Here is a 22,567-nt window from a genome sequence, read left to right on the forward strand (position 1 = left end):
ATTCCTTTCTATCATACCGTCCCCATGCATCATCAGTGGAAACTGCAACCATTCCCCACCCACCACGAGTGACAGGGTCCAGCTGAATCACTTTGTGTCCACCACACACTATTCATTTCTAATACCTATCTCACATATTGGATAAAAAATGACATAGCTTATACAAAAATTCTGGAATGCTTTCCAAAATAGATTTAAAACAGTGTGAATAAGAAATTAAATGTCAAAAGTATATAAGTGAGATACTAGATTTATTCAAAGAGAAATCAAATTTCCTAGGTAAAACATCTGTGTGATAATAATGATTCTGTGTCTCTGAAAAATGGCTATATGGTCACCTTTGTCCATACATTTAAGCATAAATAACAGGTATTGTTCAGGACACACACGGTAAAGAAAGAACTGAATGAGTCAATGGCTGAAACATACATATAATGACTTAAGATAACATGACTATTTAATGAAAATTTAGCATATAACATCTGACTTTTATCCTATGGACAAATAAGAAAAAATACAATAATTCATTTTACCCATTACATTTTACAAAATCAGACAAAATGATTTTATAAGCAGTTTTTTAATAAAAACAGCAATTTCATTTCAAACAAATATATTATCATCCTATTCCTTTATCCTATATACGTATTTAATTGGCAAATCTACTAGATTACAGAAATCAGTAAAAATCCAATCCATGATGTTTCAATTGCTTAGATCAATCATATTACATTTGAAATTCATTGTTCTTATGTTAGAAGCCTGATTATCAGTTCCTATTAAAATGCTATGCCCTATTGGGACAAGGAGGTCCCAATAAATGTGACTAGTCTCTGCACAAGGCTAAGTAACAATGTGTATAATACTTTTGAACATTCATACATGATTCATCAAGCACACAGATCCCAGCTCCTAAGACAAGGTCATCAAAGGGCAAGAAGCTCTCCTATTTCTCTTGTTCCTCATAGTGAGCATAGCCACTGGCATAGGTCCTTCCTAAATTCAAGTTAGTAAACAAATCTGATGACTCAGCATCTGAATCTTTTCCACCTTCATCTTCTTCCTCTTCGTCATCCTCTGCTTCGTACTCATCTTCTTCCTCATCATGGTAGCTAGCACCAGCATACTTATCAGATGCAAGGTTCTTCCAATAGGCATCATACCCAGAAGCTCCATCTCCCTCTTCACCTCCAGTTTGCCTGCCAAATTTCAGGGAACGTGCTACAAAACACAGATATGTATGTGGTGTTTGATTAAATCCTCCAAATCCTCTACAGCACATACAATTCTGTGAACCTGACTATCTGCTTCTTACTCTCAAATGCAAAAGTCAGTCACATTTGCCTTATTTACTCACTTAAAATTTAACTGGAAAGAAAGAAGACCTCAGGGCTTCCCTGGAGGCTCAGTGGTAAAGCATCCACCTGCCAATACAGGAGACACGGGTTCGATCCCTGACCTGGGAAAATCCCACATGCCACGGAGCAACTAAGTCCATGCTCCACAAATACTGAGCCCATGTGCCACCACTACTGAAACCCATACTTCGCAATGATAAGCCACTGCAATGAGAAGCCTGCGTACCGCACTAGAGAGCAGTGCCCTCTTGCTGCAAGTGGAGAAGAACCTGCGCAGCAACAAATAAATAAAACTTTAAAAAGAAAAAAAGGAGACCTCAGAAAAAACAATCGGATATATCCTACTCACAGTCTACATACACATCATATAAAACAAATGATAAACGTGACTGTGTCGTTTCATTCAATCTAGACAAAGGTGGAAAACAAAATAAGAACAGCATTCTAGATACATACATTAAATAAGGAACATTAAGCTCTAAAAGGCCTTTGTTTGATTAATTAAAAGTGTATTTTCAAATTATAGAACACTTGATTTCATGTCATTATGTTCTTCGCAAAAGAACTATTTTGTAATTCAGATATCCTAGAAAATAAAGCCTGTCATTTCTTCTGCCTTACTAGCAAAACGAAGTTTAGTGCAAAAAATTATGTCTCGCTTCACTGTGTAACTGTATCTTTGATTAAACAAAGTACGGTCAGAGTCATTTAGAATTATGGTTCTATTCTGATGTTTGGTAGAGAGTCAAATTCTCTTTAATAAAATTGTGAGCTGCATTATTGTAACCACGTTATAGTAGTTGCATTCCTTCATGGAAAATTACATTAAACCATAAAACAATTTCCTACAGTAGCAATGTATAACATAATAAGCTGCTGCTGCTGCTGCTAAGTCACTTCAGTCGTGTCCGACTCTGTGTGACCCCATGGACGGCAGCCCACCAGGCTCCGCCGTCCCTGGGATTCTCCAGGCAAGAACACTGGAGTGGGTTGCCATTTCCTTCTCCAATGCAGGAAAGTGAAAAGCGAAAGTGAAGTCGCTCAGTCGTGTCTGACTCTTAGCGACCCCATGGGCTACAGCCTACCAGGCTCCTCCATCCAATGGGATTTTCCAAGCAGGAGTACTGCTGCTCAAATATCAGACACCTAAGAATAGCTTCAAAATGAATTCCAACTTCCAAGTACTGAAGATTACCAGAACTTGAATATTAAGGATTTATTACTACACAATTATTTAACAAGGAAGCCCAAGCAAAAACAGACAAATCACTCTTTTTGGTCTTAAATTTCAGTATTCACTATGTCATTAACTGAAGCAAATGCCAAATATTGAAGTGAACGATGGTAAATTTCTTATGTTAAATTGAAAATTTTTACCCACAATTTTCCTAGGCTATAAAATTCCATTTGCTTAGGAGAACATGTTCATCTTCTCAAATATGAAGAAAAGGCAAAAATAAAAATAGAAAGAAGAAAAAAAGAAACAAATCTTGTCTATGCATTAAAGCAAAATCACTCCAATGTTATTTTAAGAAAGGCCTTACTTGACATGCTAAGATCCTTAGTTTCCTGAGTTTCATGTCCACATTTAGGGCAAGGAGGCTGTTTTCCTTTTTCTTGCTTAAACACCTTGCTCCTTGTATGATCATCACAGAAACAAGCCTATATAGGAGAAATAAAAATTAGGAAGTTAAATAAGTAATTCAAAAATACATGAAGACATCACTCAATGTTTTGTTGTTCAGTCGCTAAGTCATGTCTGAGTAGTTGGAACCTTATGACTGCCGCCAGGCCAAGCTGTCCTGTCCTTCACTATCCCCTGGAGTTTGCTCAAACTCAGGTCCACTAAGTTGGAGATGCCATCCAACCATCTCATCCTCTGTCACCCTCTTCTCCTCTTGCCCTCAATCTTTGCCAGCATGCGGGTCTTTTCCAATGGACTCGGCCCTTTGCATAAGGTGACCAAAGTTCTAGAGCTTCAGCTTCAGCATCAGTCCTTCCAATGAATAGTCAGGGTTGATTTCCTTTAGGATTGATTGGTTTGATTTCCTTGCTGTCCAAGAGATTCTTAAGAGTCTTCTTGGGAATCACAATTCAGTTCAGTCACTCAGTCATGTCCAATTCTTTATAACCCTATGGACTGCAGGACACCAAGCTTTCCTGTCCATCACCAACTCCCAGAGCTTGCTCATACTCATGTCCATCAAGTCAGTGATGATGTCCAACCATCTCATCCTCTGTCATCCCCTTCTCCTCCCACCTTCAATCTTTCCCAGCATCAGGGTCTTTACCAGTGAGTCAGTTCTTCACATCAGGTGGCCAAAATATTGGAGTTTCAGCTTCAGCACCAGTCCTTCCAGTGAATATTCAGGACTGATATCCTTTAGGATTCACTTGGGTTTGATCTCCTTGTAGTCCAAGGGACTCTCAAGAGTCTTCTCCAACATCACAGTTCAAAAGCATCCATTCTTCAGTGCTCATCTTTCTTTATAGTCCAACTCTCTCATCCATACATGACTACTGGAAAAACCACAGCCTTGACTAGACGGACCTTAGTTAGCAAAGTAATGTCTCTGCATTTTAATATGATGTCTAGGTTGGTCATAACTTTTCTTCCAAGGAGCAAGTGTCTTTTAATTTCATGGCTACAGTCACCACCTGCAGTGATTTTGGAGCACAAAAAAATAAAGTCTCTCACTCTTTCCATTATTTCCCCATCTATTTGCCATGAAGTGATGGGACCAGATGCCATGATCTTCTGAACATTGTTTTCTGAACATTGAGTTTTAAGCCAACTTTTTCACTCTCCTCTTTCACTTTCATCAAGAGGCTCTTTAATTCTTCGCTTTCTGCCATAAGGGTGGTGTCATCTGCATATCTGAGGTTACTGATATTTCTCCCGGCAATCCTAATTCCAGCTTGTGCTTCATCCGGGCCAGCACTTCTCATGAGGTACTCTGCATATAAGTTAAACAAGCAGGGTGACAATATACAGCCTTGATGTACTCCTTTCCTGATTTGGAACCAGTCTGTTGCTCCATGTTCTGTTCCAACTGTTGCTTCTTGACCTGCATACAGATTTCTCAGGAGGCAGGTAAGGTGGTCTGGTATTTCCATCTCTTTAAGAATTTTCCACAGTTTGTTGTGATCCACACAGTCAAAGGCTTTGGCATAGTCAATAAAGCAGAAGTAGATGTTTTTCTGAACTCTCTTTTTCTGGTATTCATGGCTGCAGTCACCATGCATGGAGTTACCACGCATGGAGCCAAAAAATATAAAGTCTGGAACTCTCTTTTTCTGGAACAATTAGAAAGCATCAATTCTTCAGTGCTCAGCCTTCTTTCTGGTCCATCACTCAACATATCAAGGAAATTTAAAGATATACTTTGTTCAGGCGAAGATGAGTTTTGTTGGGACTGGTAACATTCTTGATTTCAATTCCTTAAGGGAAAAGGTCTCTGCCAGAACTCTTCTGAACTATGACCTAAACACATGGCATAAAGTATACACAGGGTGTGACATGCAGACACATTTCTTCATAAATATGAATATTCACAAAGACTCTGATGACATAATGGTGAACAGCTCATCTATCCACACAGAGCATACCGTCTAAATGGGGACACATACAACTGGAGATGCAGTTACACGACACTATGCACTGAAAGGCAAGAGCAGAGAGGGAGCGCCAAGCCAGATCAGGAATTCAGGAAAGACTTCCAGGAGACGTGCTCTCTTAGCTGAGATCTAAGATATGGAGAATGGGGGTGCAGCAGGGTAAGCAAAAGTGGAAGAGTTGTCTAAGGCAGAGGAAACAGCATAGACCAACTTGGAGACGAGTTGGGAGAGAAGAGATACGACTAGGAGTATTAATAAGAACCAGAGAAATTACTCTGAGACGAAGTGAATCAGGGTGCATCTGTTCAGTGATCCTTGACAAATGGAAATGTTGAAGACAAGGTGTAAGGAAGCAGAACATTATGGAAATCTTCACTTTCCTCAAACTCTACCAAGCAAGTCCATTTTGACATAAATTAAAATATACTCCCATCATTTTGGTCAGAATGTTCTCCATAAATATAAGGTATGAAAACACTGAGCTAAGATTCAGGAGACCCGCACACTAGTGTCAAGTCAACACACGCCAGCTCGATGAGTTCTGAAACTTCTCTAAGCTGTCTCAACTTCATTCACAGTCTCTACAATAAAAGAATTAAACTCCATAATGTTTGCAGGCATGTATGCTAAATTGCTTCATTTGCGTCTGGCTCTTTGTGACCCTACAGACTATAGCCCACCAGGCTCCTCTGTCCATGGGATTCTCCAGGCAAGAATACTGGAGTGGGTTGTCATGCCCTCCTCCAGAGGATCTTCCCAACCTAGGGACTGAACCTGCATCTCCTGCATTTCAGGAGGATTCTTTTACTATTGAGCCACCGGGCAAACCCACACATAATGTTTAAGGACCCTTATAGATTTATTACAACTAAAAATATTCTAAGGGCTGGTGAGAATATATGGGGATTAGAAACAAATCTAAAACTAAAAAATATAAAAGTATACCTTACAACGGAGACAGGAATGCTGACCAAGCCGATTGCATGAAACACCTGTGGGGAAAGTACATAATATTCAAGATTCAAATTTGGAATGAAAACATTATTTTCCACAGATTTATACTTGTGCTGTCTTATCTTAGATTAACTATCAACATTTTTTTTGTCTCATAACTTTGAGGAAAAAAAAAATGACATGGAATTGCCAGCCAGAGGGAAGGAAGCCAGCAACTTCACATCCCCAGCATTCTTTCACTATTACAACTCTAATTATCCTCTCATCTCCTTCCATTCCTCCAAACTAGGAGATGGCAAATGTCATCAGTGATATTTTAAAACCTGAAATGGTAAAACATCTTTTTTCCCCATGACACTGGCTAGACTCTTCCCTTAATGATATAATATTTCTATTTTTAAAAGAATAACATCTCCATTAATATACATTATCTCCTGGTGGTATAGGCTATTGCCATTTTTTGCAAACTTCTGCTATGAGAATAGATACTTCAGGTGGAAAAGCATGACTGTGAAGAGAAAATAATGTTCAAGGGGGCAGGAAAACAGATGGAAAAATCCCAAAATACTTTCTATTTTAGTCAGTAAGCCACATTAATTTTGGTCATTATCTACAATTAATGCAAAAAAATCTACACTGAAGCGCAAATATTTTGGAACAGCCAAAATGTCTGGCATATATTGAGTACATCAAAATATGGACGACAAAAATAATTAAGAGACATATAGGAAAAAGAAAATAAACTAAGCCTTACCCTGATACAGTATAAACTATTAACTTTCAATTTACTCAGAGGTCTTGAAAAAAGAAAATTAAACAAAAGGAATTTTATCCTTATAATTCAAATATTTGACCAGATATTTCTAACTTGGGGATTCTTTTACTTAAGTTTGCCTGGGTCATGGGAAGCTTTTTCAATCTGGACCAGGGAGTTATTTTTTAAAAAACTCAAGGATGATTTCTCAATTATGTGTATTATTATTGTTTCTGTCCAACCCCCGTCTTCCTTCCACAGTAACACCACCAATTCAGATGGATTTGTGTTATTTGTCCTAAATGCTAACAGTAAAAGTAAAAATCAACTGCTGCTGCTAAGTCGCTTCAGTCGTGTCCGACTCTGTGCGACCCCATAGACGGCAGCCCACCAGGCTCCCCCGTCCCTGGGATTCTCCAGGCAAGAACACTGGAGTGGGTTACCATTTCCTTCTCCAATGCATGAAAGTGAAAAGTGAAAGTGAAGTCGCTCAGTCCTGTCCGACTCTTAGCGACCCCATGGACTGCAACCTACCAGGCTCCTCCATCCATGGGATTTTCCAGGCAAGAGTACTGGAGTGGGTTGCCATTGCCTTCTCCAAAAAATCAACTGAGTACTCACCAAATGTTAGATACATATAAGCATACCAAACTACTCCTATAATAACTAAACTGTTTCAGTCTGTGGAGAAAAAAGCTTGAAATCTCAATCATCTCTACTTAAAGATATGTCCAGAATTCTTAGGTTCAGTCTTCATTCAGTCAAAATAAGGATTATTGTTTAGTCGCTCAGTAGCGTCCGACTCTCTTGAGACCCCATGGACTGCTGCCCACCAGGCTTCCCTGTCCATGGGATTTCCCAGGCAAGAATACTGGAGTGGGTTGCCATTTCCTTCTCTAGGGGATCTTCCCAACCCAGGGATGGAACCTCTGTCTCCTGTTTGGCAGGCAGATTCTTTACCATTGAGCCACCAGGGAAGCCCACACGCTGTAAATCCCTTTCAAATATAGAACCAGACACACACTGAAAGTACAAAATGCCTAACCCAACTTCCCTGTGCACCAAGCATTTCTCAATACACCCTTTTCCCATCGCCACCAGCTGAGCTTTTGACATGCCACAAAGACACAATTCTAAGAAATTCATTGTTGTCTACCGCACCCTCACCTCCACCTCTTGGGAACCCAAACCATTCTGGTGGGATGTGGCCCTGCCAGTCTTCTGCTAATTACCTCAGCCCCACACACAGGCACTCCAGTTCTCTGTCCTGTTTTCTCCCTAAGAATTAAAATCTTGAGTTTATATTTAAAAATGCATTTCTTCCAGATTCTAAAAAATATTGTGACTTTCCTAGTTTTAGACTGGGGAATGGTTTTCTTTTTAAATCTATTTCTATGTCTTCAGAGTATTTTAAAGAAAGCAGGTTTGGACACATCAAAGACTACTGATAATAAGCCACTTAAATTGGAGGCCCCCAGGCCATTTTCATTATTTGAAAAAATAAAGGCAGAGTACACACATGTGCAGGGATTTTTTTTCCCTCAAGACATTCTTCCCACTGGTTATGCAAGTAAAAATAAGTATTTTAAAGAATTCCCATAATTTCCCATTCATAGTTATAAGTTCAAATCCAAAAATGATGAGATACGACCAGTAAGGGAGTAGAAACAATCTATCTTTGGGGCTTATGTGTATGATTAGGGCAGTGTTTCAGAGCAAATATTTCAAGCAGTGAATGGCGACTGGCAAAGGAAGAATGACAAAGAACAAATAAAGCAATGAAAAAAAGTAAAGAAAGAGGACAAATTACACTAAGCCCAAGAAACCTGTGAATCTGAAATGAGAATGACTTCAATATGAGATATCAAAGACATGGTAACAGATTTATATTAAAATCCCTTCCACTATTCAGTATCTTTATTTTTCCTTTGTCTTTTACCAAATCACTAAAACTTTATCACTCAAAGTTGCCTGTCTTTGGGTTTAAATACTATAAAATACATAAAGCTCCCAAGTTTCAAATAGAATATTTCAATTTTTATATTACACATTCTGCACAAGTCTAGGAACAGCTCAAAAATGCTAACTACTTTGACATGTTCCTTTAATCTTTTGACATTTTCTTTATAAATACTGTGAGAATTACATATGTGTTTGGACTGATGACTTACCAACTTTGTATTTATAGATGTTATAGATAAGTGTAAGGATTAACATTTTATAGCAGAACAAGAACCAAATTCATGAGAGTGAACCTGGAATTTCAGCCTTTCCTACAATGGTGTCTACTATTTACTAAGGGCTTTCTAAGTACCCTTAGAAAGGGTACCATCCTGATGCTTCATATGGATTCTCTTCTCAGTTAACTCTTGGAAAAAATTAGCATCTTCCTTTTAAAACATAACAAAACTCAGGTTTAGAAAGATTTGATAATTTGCCCCAAAACATATGGCCCATAAGAAATCAAGTATGATAACCCTGTATGCGAGATAGCAAAAGAGATACAGAAGTATAGAACAGTCTTTTGGACTCTGTGGGAGAGGGAGAGGGTGGGATGATTTGGGGGAATGTCATGGAAACATGTATAATATCATATAAGAAACAAATCGTCAGTCCAGGTTCGATACAGGATCCTTGCGGCTGGTGCACTGGGATGACCTGGAGGGATGGTACAGGGAGGGATGTGGGAGGGGGGTTCAGGATGGGGAACACGTGTACACCCGTGGCAGATTCATGTTGATGTGTGGCAGAACCAATACAATATTGTAAAGTAATTAGCCTCCAATTAAAATAAATTTAAATTTAAAAAAATCAATTAATGTTTGAATCTAAAACGAGCTTTTGAGAAATTAACAGAGTAAGAATACAGTACAATCTTATCTGTAAAAATGATACCATGAACCCATCAGTAACACTGGTTCTCAAACTGGAATACACATGAGAATTATGGGTACAGGCTAAATACAGATGCCTGGCCTCCACCACAGACTTAAAATCTCCAACGATGAGGATTGGGTACCTCCATTTTCTAAAAACCTCCACAGGTGTTTCCAATGCAGACTCCTGTCTAAGAGTCACTGGAACCAAAAGCAGGAACAAACTAGGGGTTGAACCACTTATTTGGGGACATCTGAAAATAGGGTGGGGGATAGGGGCTAGTTATCATAATAACCTGGAAGTGAAAACGCCATTTTGTACTCAGGATCAGGACTGCTACGAGCCCTGCAATGCCTGATCAATCCCACAAAATGAAGAACTGACCCAACCAAAATGCCACTGGAACCACTATTGAAAAACAATGGACTATATGTGTTCTGAATTTTTTCTAGAAACAGAAAACAGATACTGAATTAAATTACAGTCCATAAGAGGCCATATGAAAAACCAGATTCCTTTTCCAGTAAGTTTAACACTTACACTATTAAGAATCATAGGTATAAAGAACATGTAATATATTAAAAACTTACATTTAAATGTTTCCGCTTCTAAAACCTGGCAGCTGGCTTGATGTTCAAACTGATCATCTTCACAGAGAAAGTTATGGCAAAAAGAACAACTGAAAATTCTGCCTCCTATTGGATTAAAAAACAAAACCCACACATGTAAATATAATATAAGTTTAATTTAAAAAATTCTCATCTATAAAACTGCTCAGAAAAGATGGCAAGTTATCTCAGATGTATACCAAAATAGCACAGCAATTTTTTTCTGGTAAAAGCTACAAAGAAAACTAACCAACTGAACCAAAAGAGTGAACTCCCACTATATCCTAGCTCCCAACATAACGCGCAATGCTAAGAGATACTTCCTCTCCGGTACGTAACTCCCCTCCCTACCTGCCTCTAGACAATCCTAGCACTGCCTCTTAATGTTGGTATGTATAAATCCTTTTTCCAACTAAAGTTTACCTGGTCCCCAACCTTTCTGGCACCAGGGACAGGTTTGGGGACGTGGGGGGATGGTTTCAGGATGATTCAAGCGCATTCCATTTATTGTGTGTTTTATTTCTAATCTAAAGCTCCTGATCTGACAGGAGGTACCAGTCTGTGGCTCCGAGGTTGGGGACCCCTGAACTAAACTGATAATGGAAACAGCGCCAATACTTAGGACTGAGAGTATCCTGTAAAAAGAAAAATCAAACTAGAGCATCTGGAATGTTTCAAGGTCATCCTTCACTTCCAGCAAAGCTCATCACTTGTATGTAACCACTCACCGTGGTCCCACACACCCCGTTCACATTCCACACACTCAGCATCGGTAAGCGGGCAGGCACAGGCGTGTGTGCTGAGACACTTCCTACCATGACAGACCCAAGCTTCGCAGAAGTCACATATTGCACCCTGCAACAAAAGAGCACAAAAAATTAATCTTTGCCACCTGACTGGCTACAACTATTATTTAAGCAAAGGTTATCACCAAAATTATATGCATTCAAGCACTCATCAGTGATAGAGTGGCTGCATTTAAAAATGGACTGCTTTCTCTAACCCAAAATTAAACAAGGTTCCCTGAAGATCCAACTTCTTCACCAATAGCTGTTTACAATACACAAATCTAAGCTACAAATCCAAAGAAAAGGAAGCAAGAGGGAAACTATACACATACTCTAACATTAATCATTAAAATAAGTCAAACAGTAGACAGTCATCAAACTGATTTTAAATTAAATGAAGTCTAGAGCCCACAATTCAAACATCCCTGTCCTATAGCAATTCTGTTAACTGAACTTTTTCAAATATTGACATTTCTGACTTAAGAAAGATCCTTATCTGTGTAATTTATAAAATAATCATATAACTTTTCTAGAATAAAAGAGAGAAAATGTTAAATTTCTGCCAGCATCTTTTTTCTTTTAAAGCAGCTTATGTTTTAAATCCCCAATGGCTCAGTGGATAAAGACTTTGCCTACTAATGCAGGAGACACAGGAGATGCAGGTTTGATCCCTGCATTGGGAAGACCCCCTGGAGTAGGAAACGGCAACCCACTCCAGTATTCTTGCCTGAAACATCCCAAGGACAGAGGAACCTGGCAAACTACAGTCCATGAGGTCGCAAAGTATCAGACATGACTGAGTGACTGAACACACATACACAGCACATACTGTAAATCATTAATATATTTCTTTGTAGAAAAAAACTAAAGTAAAATACGTTACTAAATGACAAGGTAATGAGACTCCAATCCTCTATCAAGATAAGACTGCCTTTCAATGACACAATGACATCTACAGGATACTAAGAGCTAAAAGACTCTTCAGAAAATGGGACTGAATGGCGTTTCCTTTACGGGTGAGGAGGGACAGGGGCATGATGCAAGTTCCAGAGCCACATTAGAGAGGAGCTGTGATTTAAATCCAGGTCTTCTGAACCTCAGTGTTCAGTGTTGCATTCAATACAATTCAAGGCTCCATAACAAAAGTGTTAAAGAGCAAATAGGAAGAATGTTTTGGACTTGTAAAAGTAGGTTACCAGTGTGGATAACAAATCCTCAAATGTTAACTTATAAGAAAGATAACACAAGCGATAATTTACAAATAACAGGGAAGGGTATAAAAAGCCATCAAGGGATGATACACACATACCCCTAGACCTGAAGGGATATGGGCAAGGGGAAGAAGGAGGTTCTAGAACCACAAGACAGAGCCGTATGGAGAGGACTACCTACTCAAATAAAGGAGACCAGGACAACATGGTAGGGAGAAAGCTGGAAGAATAAACACGCAGGTCATAATTTCCTCCCCTCATCAGCCCCTCCATGGGCCGAAGCCAAAAAAAAAAGCCATAAGAAAGTCACCGATCCAGTTCACACACACAGGTCAGGCTCCCATGACAAATCAGGGTGGAGAAGAGTGAAGGGAGAGGGAATCTTAAGTGGCAAATAGAAAATGGCCAGAAAATCACTGTTCTAGGACTCAGAGCTAACAATGCATGATTCTACTTAAATGTATTCTTTATATAAGAGATCATTCACACTCACACAATTCAGTGAATTAAAAAAGTAGTAATTTGATAAATCTAGACATACCAAGGAAGATTATAACAGCTTCTGAATAAAGGCAACACTGATAATCCTATACTTAAAGACGAATTTTCACAAGATGATTATAATTCTGGCTCTTACTTCTGCAAGACATGCACACGTGAAAAATGTAAAGGTCTACTTTATGATGAAAAATTATGTGTTCCTGGAAAATTATTACTTATATTCTACTTTAAATATTATAGTCCTCATGGACTGACATTTGGAACTGAGCATAAATTAATACAATAGAATATGGTAAAAAGGGTCAAAAGGATAACATCTTTTAGTGGAAAAAAGAGCAAAATGCATCACAGGACACAACTGTTTTTATTATTTAAAACAATGAACTTCCTTTGAAAATTCTACATGTCATGAAGGAAAACTATATGCAATGAAGTACATTATGTCTCTATGTAGTGAAGAGCAAAACTCTGTTAACTACGTACTCTTTTTTGAAATGTAAAGCTTTAAAAATACAATTAATCGTAGGTTGTTTTGGAACTTAGGTTGCTTATTCAACCAAAAGCTCGAGTCTTAATTTAGCAGAACTTTTAATTAGAAAAGGGCTTCCTTGGGGGCTCACAGTAAAGAATCTGCCTGCAATGTGGGAATAATATATTGCTGAGGTCTAATTAAGACACATTAAAAAGGCCCCACTGACAAATGAATTGTTGTTTGGGTCCATATTAGATGAGTTTCCATTCCTTGTACATTTCCCAGTAAGAAAGAAGGAAGCTGTCTGTACATTTCCCAGTAAGAAAAGAAGGAAGTAGTCAAAAACAAGTGGAGAATAAGTGAAAATCATACAAAAACATGCCAGATAATCCAGATAACTCCAGACTAACTGAACCAAGGGACAAAGCAATACCATTTGGGAAAAAATAACTGCGTATTGGTACGAATGCCTTTTCCATCTCCTTGGAATTCTACTGGTCTAAAAGATAGGACAAGAAGCTTACCACCATGGCAAGGCCAGTACTGTAGACCCCAGCATGCTTTATGACACAGTCTGAAGACTTCATCATGCACTTTGTTTTCCCTAGCAAAGAAATGAATTTTCACTATTAGTCTTACAAAGTGGTCCATGTAAATATTCATTAATCCCTCTTTTTAGCTAGCCCAAGTTCCTATGGAAATAATTTGAAAATAGAGACTAGCACTGTTGACTGCTTACATAACTGAAAAAAGAAAATGGATATAACTGAGACTTTAACAGAGTCTGATCTTTTCAGATTAGGAATTTGTATACTACTTCATGTTTGTAGTAAAATCAGAAATTAAAGGTTATGCTTTCTTATCTAATCATCACTAGAACAGTTTAAAACCTTATGAATTTTTTGAATTTTCAGATGAATTAAGAGATTTCAAACTGATACACACATTTTATAATTCACAATAAAGGCAGTCTGATTTGAAGGGACTACTTCTTTCCATAGAACATCTCAAACCAAATATAAAATAACTATTCAAATTACCTAGTTCATTTTTTATGTTTATCCATAGTTAAAAATTTATAAACATAGCTCCCAGGTAAGCATTCTTCCAAAAGAATTGTCAAATAGTGCCCAAGTGAGCACAAAAACTCAAGAACACAGTGATAAAGCAAAAAATCACAATATAGCCACAAGAGCTCTGATGTAGCAGTGAATTAGCAATCTGAAATACCATCAGGAAATTCATTCATCACATGCCATGAGAGGATTAACAGTGACATACTAGTCACACATCTCAGACACCACAAAGCGGAGCACGGAAGAAACAGAAGACTCTCGATTTTCCATTACCCTGATTACCTAGGAAACCAAGCTAGACAAGAGGTAACAGGAAGAAAGAGAAACTGGAAATGAGAGGCAGCAGCACCCCAACTGTTCCATGTCCAACACTAAGGGCAAGAACTGGTGAGCAGGAGATGCATCCATGCATAGCACTACAGACGCTGCAAACAGGCGAAGGGCCTTGCGAGACTGTGTCTCCATCTTCTCCACAATCTATTTTCGCATTCTACATGCATTTGTCTTTTGTGAATAAAGATATAAAAACCAGCAGATGATGGGTTTATCTAGGCTAGTGTTCTCTTTTCCATTAATTACAGACTTCAAAGACATCTTTGGAAGTTGGAACACACTGGAAATATTCAGGGGTGTGGCCCTAAGCCTTCCTAACTTTCTGCAATGTTACCATGCATAAACACATTTAGATGAACATATCTCAAACTCTGTTTCACCTGAAACTACCATCCCACAACCAAAGGGGAACCTGTGTTTAAACAAAAGTTTGGGGGGTGCTTCTGGAGTGAATACAATTAATCAGGCTTCCTTACTGGAGGTCTTCAGAATCTTAAACATACACATATGTAACAGAATTCTCCCCAATGGCAGTGAAGGAAACACGCAGTACGTCTCAAATGCATGCATTGCTTGAAAAATACCTATTAATATACCAAGTGCTCTGTGGAAGACTATTTGGGAAACATCAACCTTGCTGTTCTGTGAACTACTATATAGTTTTACTCTGAATAATCATTCACTCTGAATAAAAATTCATTAAGTACATGGCTTAGGATCTCTATTCCACTTACTAAGGAAAACATGTGAGGAAACTCAAGAATCATACACTGAGAACCAAATAAGAAAACAAGTGATCACAAAAACCAGCACCAGGTAAATGTTCAATAAAATCATGTTCAGTGGTCTAACCAACATACTGCAGGCAGTATCAGCAAGAATCAAGCTGCTGCTTCTGCTGCTGCTAAGTCGCTTCAGTCGTATCCGACTCTGTGTGACCCCATAGATGGCAGCCCACCAGGTTCTCCGTCCCTGGGATTCTCCAGGCAAGAACACTGGAGTGGGTTGCCATTTCCTTCTCCAATGCATGAAAGTGAAAAGTGAAAGTGAAGTCGCTCAGTCGTGTCCAACTCCTAGCGACCCCATGGACTGCAGCCTACCAGACCCCTCCGTCCATGGGATTTTCCAGGCAAGAGTACTGGAGTGGGTTGCCATTGCCTTCTCCAAGAATCAAGCTAGAAAAGTAAACAAAAGATACCGACAAGACTAAGACTGCATAAAGAAAAGTTCAGGATCACCAAATCTTATTAGTCTGAAATTTAATCTTTTCATGTTTAAAACCACATACATGGTACCTACACTGTATCTTAATTATTTTTCCAGCGTGACATCAAAGAGATAAAACCAAGACATGATAGTTTTCTGGTAGGCCAAATAACATTTTATGTTATCTTATTAACACTAAGCATAACATTACTGTAAATGATAATGATGAACCCACAGGTTCAAACTAAATAAATACCAAATAAATTTTTAGTAAAAGAAAAGGCATGCATTTTTACCAAATACTTACCACACTGTGCACAAATTGGTAACTTCTGTACAGAATTACAAAAGTAGCAAAATGCTCTATTCTTCTGCCGTCTTGTCATGTAAAAGAAAATTTTTAAATACAGTCAATATCAGGTAAAAGGTCCGTCTATGTTATTACATATAGATAGAAAAAAGATAGAAAAACAAATAAAATTTACCTCTGACACTTGTCACATTCCTGAAAAATATAAAAACATAACATTAATCTTTCTACCAAATGAAAATTGCGAAGTTACTTATGTTATAAAGAATATCCTATTTTTCATGTTAAAATGTAAGTGACGCTTGCTCAAAAGCCCATGTATACCAGCATCTACACATACTTTAATACTAAAGGTATGCTATTGGGCATACCACACTAGAGAAAGAAGCGGCATTTTCACAAAAGAGGCTAAAAACTGTAGTGGTCTGTGTTTTGAATTTTTTTTTTTTTTTTAAGGAATCAGAAAAATAATACAGAATGGTACAAGAAACAGTAGAGAACACAATATGTTGAAGCTCACAGAAAATCCAGAATTCTGAAAATGGTACTAAGAACTCCACAATCTGGCCTCAAGCCGCTTTTCAAACTTCGTTGGCCTGTTCTCTTTAGATTCAAACCACTATTTGCCGGTTGTTCTCAAAATATATCTTGGATTCTTTCTTTTCCCTGCCTTACTTACTCTAATATGTCTCCCTGAAAAGTCCCTCCTCACTCCTTTACTTGCTGCAAGCTCTGGTGATGATCCCACCTCCTCTATGAACTGAACCCCAGCCCCACATTCATCTTTTACCAACTTTAACTCCTAATATACCTTAGTCCCAATTGTACCTTTTCTGCAGCACTTACCAAAGTCTAGCCCTCACTGCATATATTTATGGATGAGTCATGTCTTCCTTTGTCTTCCTTCTCTTCTCTAGAAATGACCCTGGCACAGAGAAGGGAGTCCCCACTGTCCTAATTATACAATGTAACCTTGCTCCCGCTCACCCCCCAACCCAGTCATAAATGTCAGTTAACCCCGGGATGGACACCCACCCACGCCCAACCTATCAGAGCGCTTTCCCTCTCTCAGGACAATGTGTAATGTAACATGCAAGCTATAAACCCAGTGGTTATGAACCCAAACGAAATAAAACAACCTGAGAAATGGAACTAAATAAAAGAAAGGGACAGAACTAGAAGTTGTTCCAGGTTCCAGCTGTTCCTGCATCCCAGCTACATCCTTGTCCTTCCAAGCACACAAGTTAGTCCATTATTCATTCAATCAACTCTACTTCTCCCTGAAGTTACTTAACTTGGATTCTGTCATTTATAAACATTAGGTAATACAGAAAACAACTGAGCCCTCAGCTTGTGGAAATAGAGATTGTGTCATTCATCTATGTATCCTCCATAGTGCCTAAAATAGCAGAGCAGGTACACAATAAACATCTGAGGAATTAAGTCATATTACGCATTTCATAAATGTTTGATGAAACAAAAGTACACATAAAAAGGAATGGGAAGAGAAAAAGTAGAGAGGCGTGCAAACCCGAGTTTTGGGACAACGCAGAGAAAACGTGGTCCGAGGAAGGGATGAGGTAATGATGACATGTGGGAAAAAGGCTTCAATTAATAGGACAAATTGAGGAAAAGTGTACTAGATTAGAGAGGCTGGAAAATGTCACACAGTTCCTAGTATGTATTCTTGATCAATACAATAGTAGCCAAGATAATATGACAGGTTTTATAAACAACACAATCAAACAGAACTCAGCTGCTATTCGGTGTTAATGAAAACAACAGACATGCCTTTAACACAGATTTACATAGTTTTTCAACTGAGAACCAAAAAACCCATTACCATTGATGCATTGCATGGATGTTTAGCTAAATCTATGGTGCTTCTTGATGCTCTTAGCTGTTTTTCCCGTTCCCGGCGGTTCTCTGCCTTCTTCCTTGCACCAGTCTTTTTTTTAGGCATTTTCCCTTCTTTCTACACAAGCAAGCAGAGAAGATATAACTGACTTGTGTTTGCTGTTTTAAAGAAACTAACGAGCAGAAGAATGAAATGCTCTAATTCTCATTAAATTTTAAACTCAACTCTGCCATTTTGATGGTTAAGCACATTTTAAGCCTTTATGAAACATTAAGCATACATCATTCCAAATAAAATAGATGGCTTTAAAAAAAAACAAAGCACTTATTTGTATTATCAAACAGTTCTAAAAAATGTAAACATCAAAAGATTTATCCTAACAGCCAAAATGGCTTTCTTTCCCACAGAGAAGTTTCTTTGATGTTACACAATATCCTTTAAAAATTACTTTGTACCAAGTGAAAAAAATTATTAGGAATGTATTATTTACCCACTTTATTTCACTTTTTAAACTATATATTCAGATAACCTGATGCTGCCAAGACTTCAGGTCTAATTTCTCCCACATAATACCTAGATAAAACATCCAATAGTCATGTCAAATGACATCAACTAAAAGCCAAACTATCCTTTCTGAAAAAAGATTAAAGGCATCAGAATCAATTTGACTCCTTGAAAGCTGCCTTTCCTTTCACTTTTACCTGCAGTGAGCATGTAATTTTAACTTCAAAATTAAGAGTATGTGCTTACCACACATCAAAATAAGGACTTTAAAACTGGCTTTTATCAGGTAGTTGAAAGAACCACCACACTTAGAAAAAACAAGATTTTGACTAAATAGCACATTTTTATTTGGCTTTTCATCCCATCTGAAGACCACAAGTTCCCTTAAAATTCCAGTTGTATCTTTTTTGACAAGCTTTGCCTCCCAGCCCTTTGGGCATAAATTAAGCACTTAATAACTGGAGAGATACACCAACAAGTCCACATGCTTGCTTTGAAATAGAAAAAGTTCCTAGTATTCTTCAAACTACATATACTTTTTAAAAAACCGTCTTTTCTAAGAGTGGTTCTCAAAAATTATCTGGAAATCTGTAAAAGTACAGACTGAGCCTTCTAGGCTCTATCCAAGATCTACAAATCCGAAACTTTCAAGCATGGTTTCAAGTTTCACGGCGGACTGACAAATCGACATTTATATTTCTCATTGCTATTGCTATTGCTAAGTCACTTCAGTCGTGTCCGACTCTGTGCGACCCCATAGACGGCAGCTCACCGGGCTCCCCCGTCCCTGGGATTCTCCAGGCAAGAACACTGGAGTGGGTTGCCATTTCCTTCTCCAATGCATGAAAGTGAAAAGTGAAAGTGAAGTCGCTCAGTCGTGTCCGACCCTCAGCGACCCCATGGACTGCAGCCTTCCAAGCTCCTCCGTCCATGGGATTTTCTAGGCAAGAGTACTGGAGTGGGGTGCCATTGCCTTCTCCGATATTTCTCATTACAGCACCGCAAAAATCACACACCAGCTTGTGCCTGGAACAGGACTCAAGTCACTCAAAGTTTTTCTACTTTATGGGTTTCAACTCTAACGCTGGAATGCCCAATCAATAAACCGTGTGATGGTTAGTTAAGCCTTGAAAGTATAGACAAACCAGGCCAAGAGGTTTAGTGGGTGGTGATGTGGAGTAACATCCAAGTCCACTAGGTCACCCTTCCAATATTTAAAGTGACAAGATACACAGAGTGAAAAACGTGTACTGCCCTCGCCAAATGAGCTCCGGAAATAATCACAAGGTGTTCCTCGGGTGAAATTTTCTGCGTCCCCAGGAGTGAATCCGCTGGGAAAGTTGAGCCTCATTTTTACCCCTCCAGTTTGTTTTGTAAACTTAAAAACTGAATTCTGTTCTCGGTTTTATATGGTAGTAAGCCCTTCTCCAGGAAGGCTCCCACTTCTTCAGGACGTGGCCCGTGTTGTGAAATGAAGAAACAGACACGGGGGAGGGGGGAGGGGGGTGGTCACTGCGGCTTGGGAGGCAAAGCCTGCAGCAGGAGGGCCAGAGGTGCTGGGGGCGTCCAGGCAAGACTAGGAGGCCGTGCCACGCGGCTGGGGAAACCGACGGCCGTCCCCGCCCGCGGGGCACCCTCCCTCGCGCGCGCTCCGGGCGGACCTCGCTCACCCTCGCGGGGAGGCCGGACTCACTCCGGGGCCGAGGGGCAGGGAATGGCGTGAAGCCGGCCGCGGCGGCAGCAGCTCCAACGCGCGAACCACAACCCTAGGAGAAAATGCTACTAAGCCCGGAGAAACGCGGACAGAAGCGCTTACAGATACTAGGAGCCGGACCGGACGTCCTCTGACGTCAGCAGCGTCCTTACGGCTACACGTCGATAGAGGAGGGCCCGCCCACTTCTGTTCGCTCCGCCCCGTCCCTGCCCCTCCCGAGGGCGGCGGGGCTCCCAATGCCGTGCAGAGAATCTGGGAGATGAGGAAAAAGGAGGGAACAGGAGGAGGAAAGTGGTTGGGAAGGGAGCCATCAATTTTATGTTTTCAGAAAAGGAGAACGCTAAAGGAAGAGAAAAATGTAAAAGGAAAAAGAGACTCACAACCTGGTACTGGATCAGCTTACTTAGTTTTTCTGGAAACTTTTTTGTTCTCCCACAACCACTTTTCATGTTTGCTGCACAAGCTGGACCTTTAGTTGCCCATGAAGTTCTGTACTACCCTCTTTTGTCTGTTTCCACTGGCCTCTGGAATTCCAGTCTTTTGTGAATAAATTCTTCCACATTCTAGATCTCCAGTGTGTTCTTCCTGTCTTTAGCTGAGACGTAACATCCTCTCCCTCCCAGAGGCTGCTTGCTTTAAACTTTAAAGTGAGGATGGCTTATTTTTCCACACTTCCTTTTTGTCTTGGTTAGGAGCTTAGGGTCTGTCCCCTTGCTCCCCAGTGACCTACTCGGATAATCCCTCCTCCTTTTTATGTAGCCATGCCATTTTTCATCCTTCCTTGTGCTTTGTGTTACTCTGTCCTTACTGATGAAAATCTTTGGTTCCAACTTTGGCCATCACCTGAAGTTGCATGAACATCTAAATGGAAGACCTGTCCTCTTGGGTTCTGGCTTTCATCTCCAGTAGCCATCATCTCTGCTCCAAGACGGACACCCACTGTCATGACTGTTCAGGAGGACTTGTCATCAGGTGGAACCACTGAAATCCAAAATTCAAACGTTTAACCATCCAACCTCCTATATTGTCAACTCTCTCAATTGTCCCTAATGAAGACTTGGAATCGCTCCATCCTTCTCTTTTCTCGGTATCAATATACTCTTTTCTTCCCCAGCTTTTAAAACACAGTTCATCATTTCACTCACAATTTTCCTTTTTTTTTTTTTCCCTGAGCTGGAATGCGCCCAATTCTATTAATTCAACAACTTGCCTTTTCTTTCCTACACTGAACTTCTGAGTGTTATTATAGAGGGGAAAAAAGTATATAATCATCATTCTACTTTAAATCCAAAGTCACTGACCTCTTCAGGTCTCCCAAAATTGCCCTGCTAGCCTTCTATGTTTTCCTAATCAAGACTGTCCTTCTCATTTTCCATGAGGACTTTCGAATCTCCCCTTTCATCAAACTTCTGCCACTTCATCAATTTTAGCAAATATTATTGCTTCCTTTCTCACAGAGAAAATAGAATAGTATTGGTAACAACTAAACAATAATGTTTCATGCTCTTGGCATTCTAATTCGTTTACATGTGTATCATTAACTCCTAATTTTACACATGATGTAACTAGGTCAGAGAGACTGTACAACTTGCTTCAGTCATCATACAGATGGTTTAGCTTGTAATGTTGTCTATTGTAGTTTTAAATTTTTCTTAAATTTGGTCTCAAGACCCCTTAAAAACTCTTAATTAAAACTTGAGAATTTTAACAAACTTTTGCTTATGTGGGTTATAGTCAATTGATATTTACCATATAAAAAACTCGGGTTTCCCAGGTGGCGCTGGTGGTAAAGAACCTGCCTGCCAATGCAGGAGACATAAGAGACCCAGGGTTCAATTCCTCAGGAAGATCCCCTGGAGGAGGGCATGGCAATCCACTTCAGTATTCTTGCCTGGAGAATCCCCATGGACAGAGGAGCCTGACAGGCTACAGTCCAAAGAGTCTCAAAGAGTCAAACACACACATATATGAAAAATAAAACATAAATTTTTAGCTGTTCATTTATTGGAAATTATCCTGATAAGTCTATCACATATTAGCATGAATAGCATATTTCTATGAAAATAACCATATTTCCCCAAATATAAAACAGAGGAGAGTGGTACTGTTTACAAGTTTGCAAATGTCTTTCTTGTAAACCTTAATAGTGAAAGTGTCACGTCCAACTCTTTGCAACCCCATGGACTGTAGCCCACCAGGCTCCTCTGTCCATGAGATTCTTCAGGCAAGAATACTGAAATGGGGTAGCCATTCTCTTTTCCAGTGGATCTTTCTGACCCAGGGATTGAACCCTGGTCTCCTGCATCACAGGCAGATGCTTTACTGTCTGAGCTACTGGAGAAGCCCAAAGCTTAAAAGAAGGCAGATAAATTCCTGTATCTGCCATTCCATTGAGAAATGTTTTGATGTTTCCATTATTCCTATT

The 22,567-nt window shown here is 39.4% G+C and overlaps 1 protein-coding gene across 5 annotated transcripts; it reads right to left on the reverse strand.

Annotated features, from left to right (window-relative positions):
- Positions 1-236: 236 nt before the first annotated feature.
- On the reverse strand, positions 237-20,368 carry ZNF330 (zinc finger protein 330). 5 transcript variants are annotated; one of them, XM_055550122.1, is made up of 10 exons: positions 20,245-20,368; positions 17,910-18,041; positions 16,242-16,261; positions 16,064-16,134; positions 13,666-13,745; positions 10,898-11,024; positions 10,152-10,256; positions 5,922-5,968; positions 2,903-3,020; positions 237-1,221 (listed from the first exon to the last, which is right to left on the reverse strand). In XM_055550122.1, exons 2-10 carry the CDS (start codon positions 18,027-18,029, stop codon positions 947-949), a joined length of 963 nt encoding a protein of 320 aa, XP_055406097.1. In that variant the 5' UTR covers positions 18,030-18,041; positions 20,245-20,368; the 3' UTR covers positions 237-946. The 5 variants fall into 5 exon arrangements, with proteins under 5 accessions (XP_055406097.1, XP_055406096.1, XP_055406098.1 ...); XM_055550121.1 differs by lacking the exon at positions 20,245-20,368 and adding an exon at positions 20,099-20,238; XM_055550123.1 differs by lacking the exon at positions 20,245-20,368 and adding an exon at positions 20,090-20,236.
- Positions 20,369-22,567: the final 2,199 nt, after the last annotated feature.

The sequence above is a fragment of the Bubalus kerabau genome, chromosome 16 (genome assembly GCF_029407905.1).
Source record: "Bubalus kerabau isolate K-KA32 ecotype Philippines breed swamp buffalo chromosome 16, PCC_UOA_SB_1v2, whole genome shotgun sequence".
Lineage (NCBI taxonomy): Eukaryota > Metazoa > Chordata > Mammalia > Artiodactyla > Bovidae > Bubalus > Bubalus kerabau.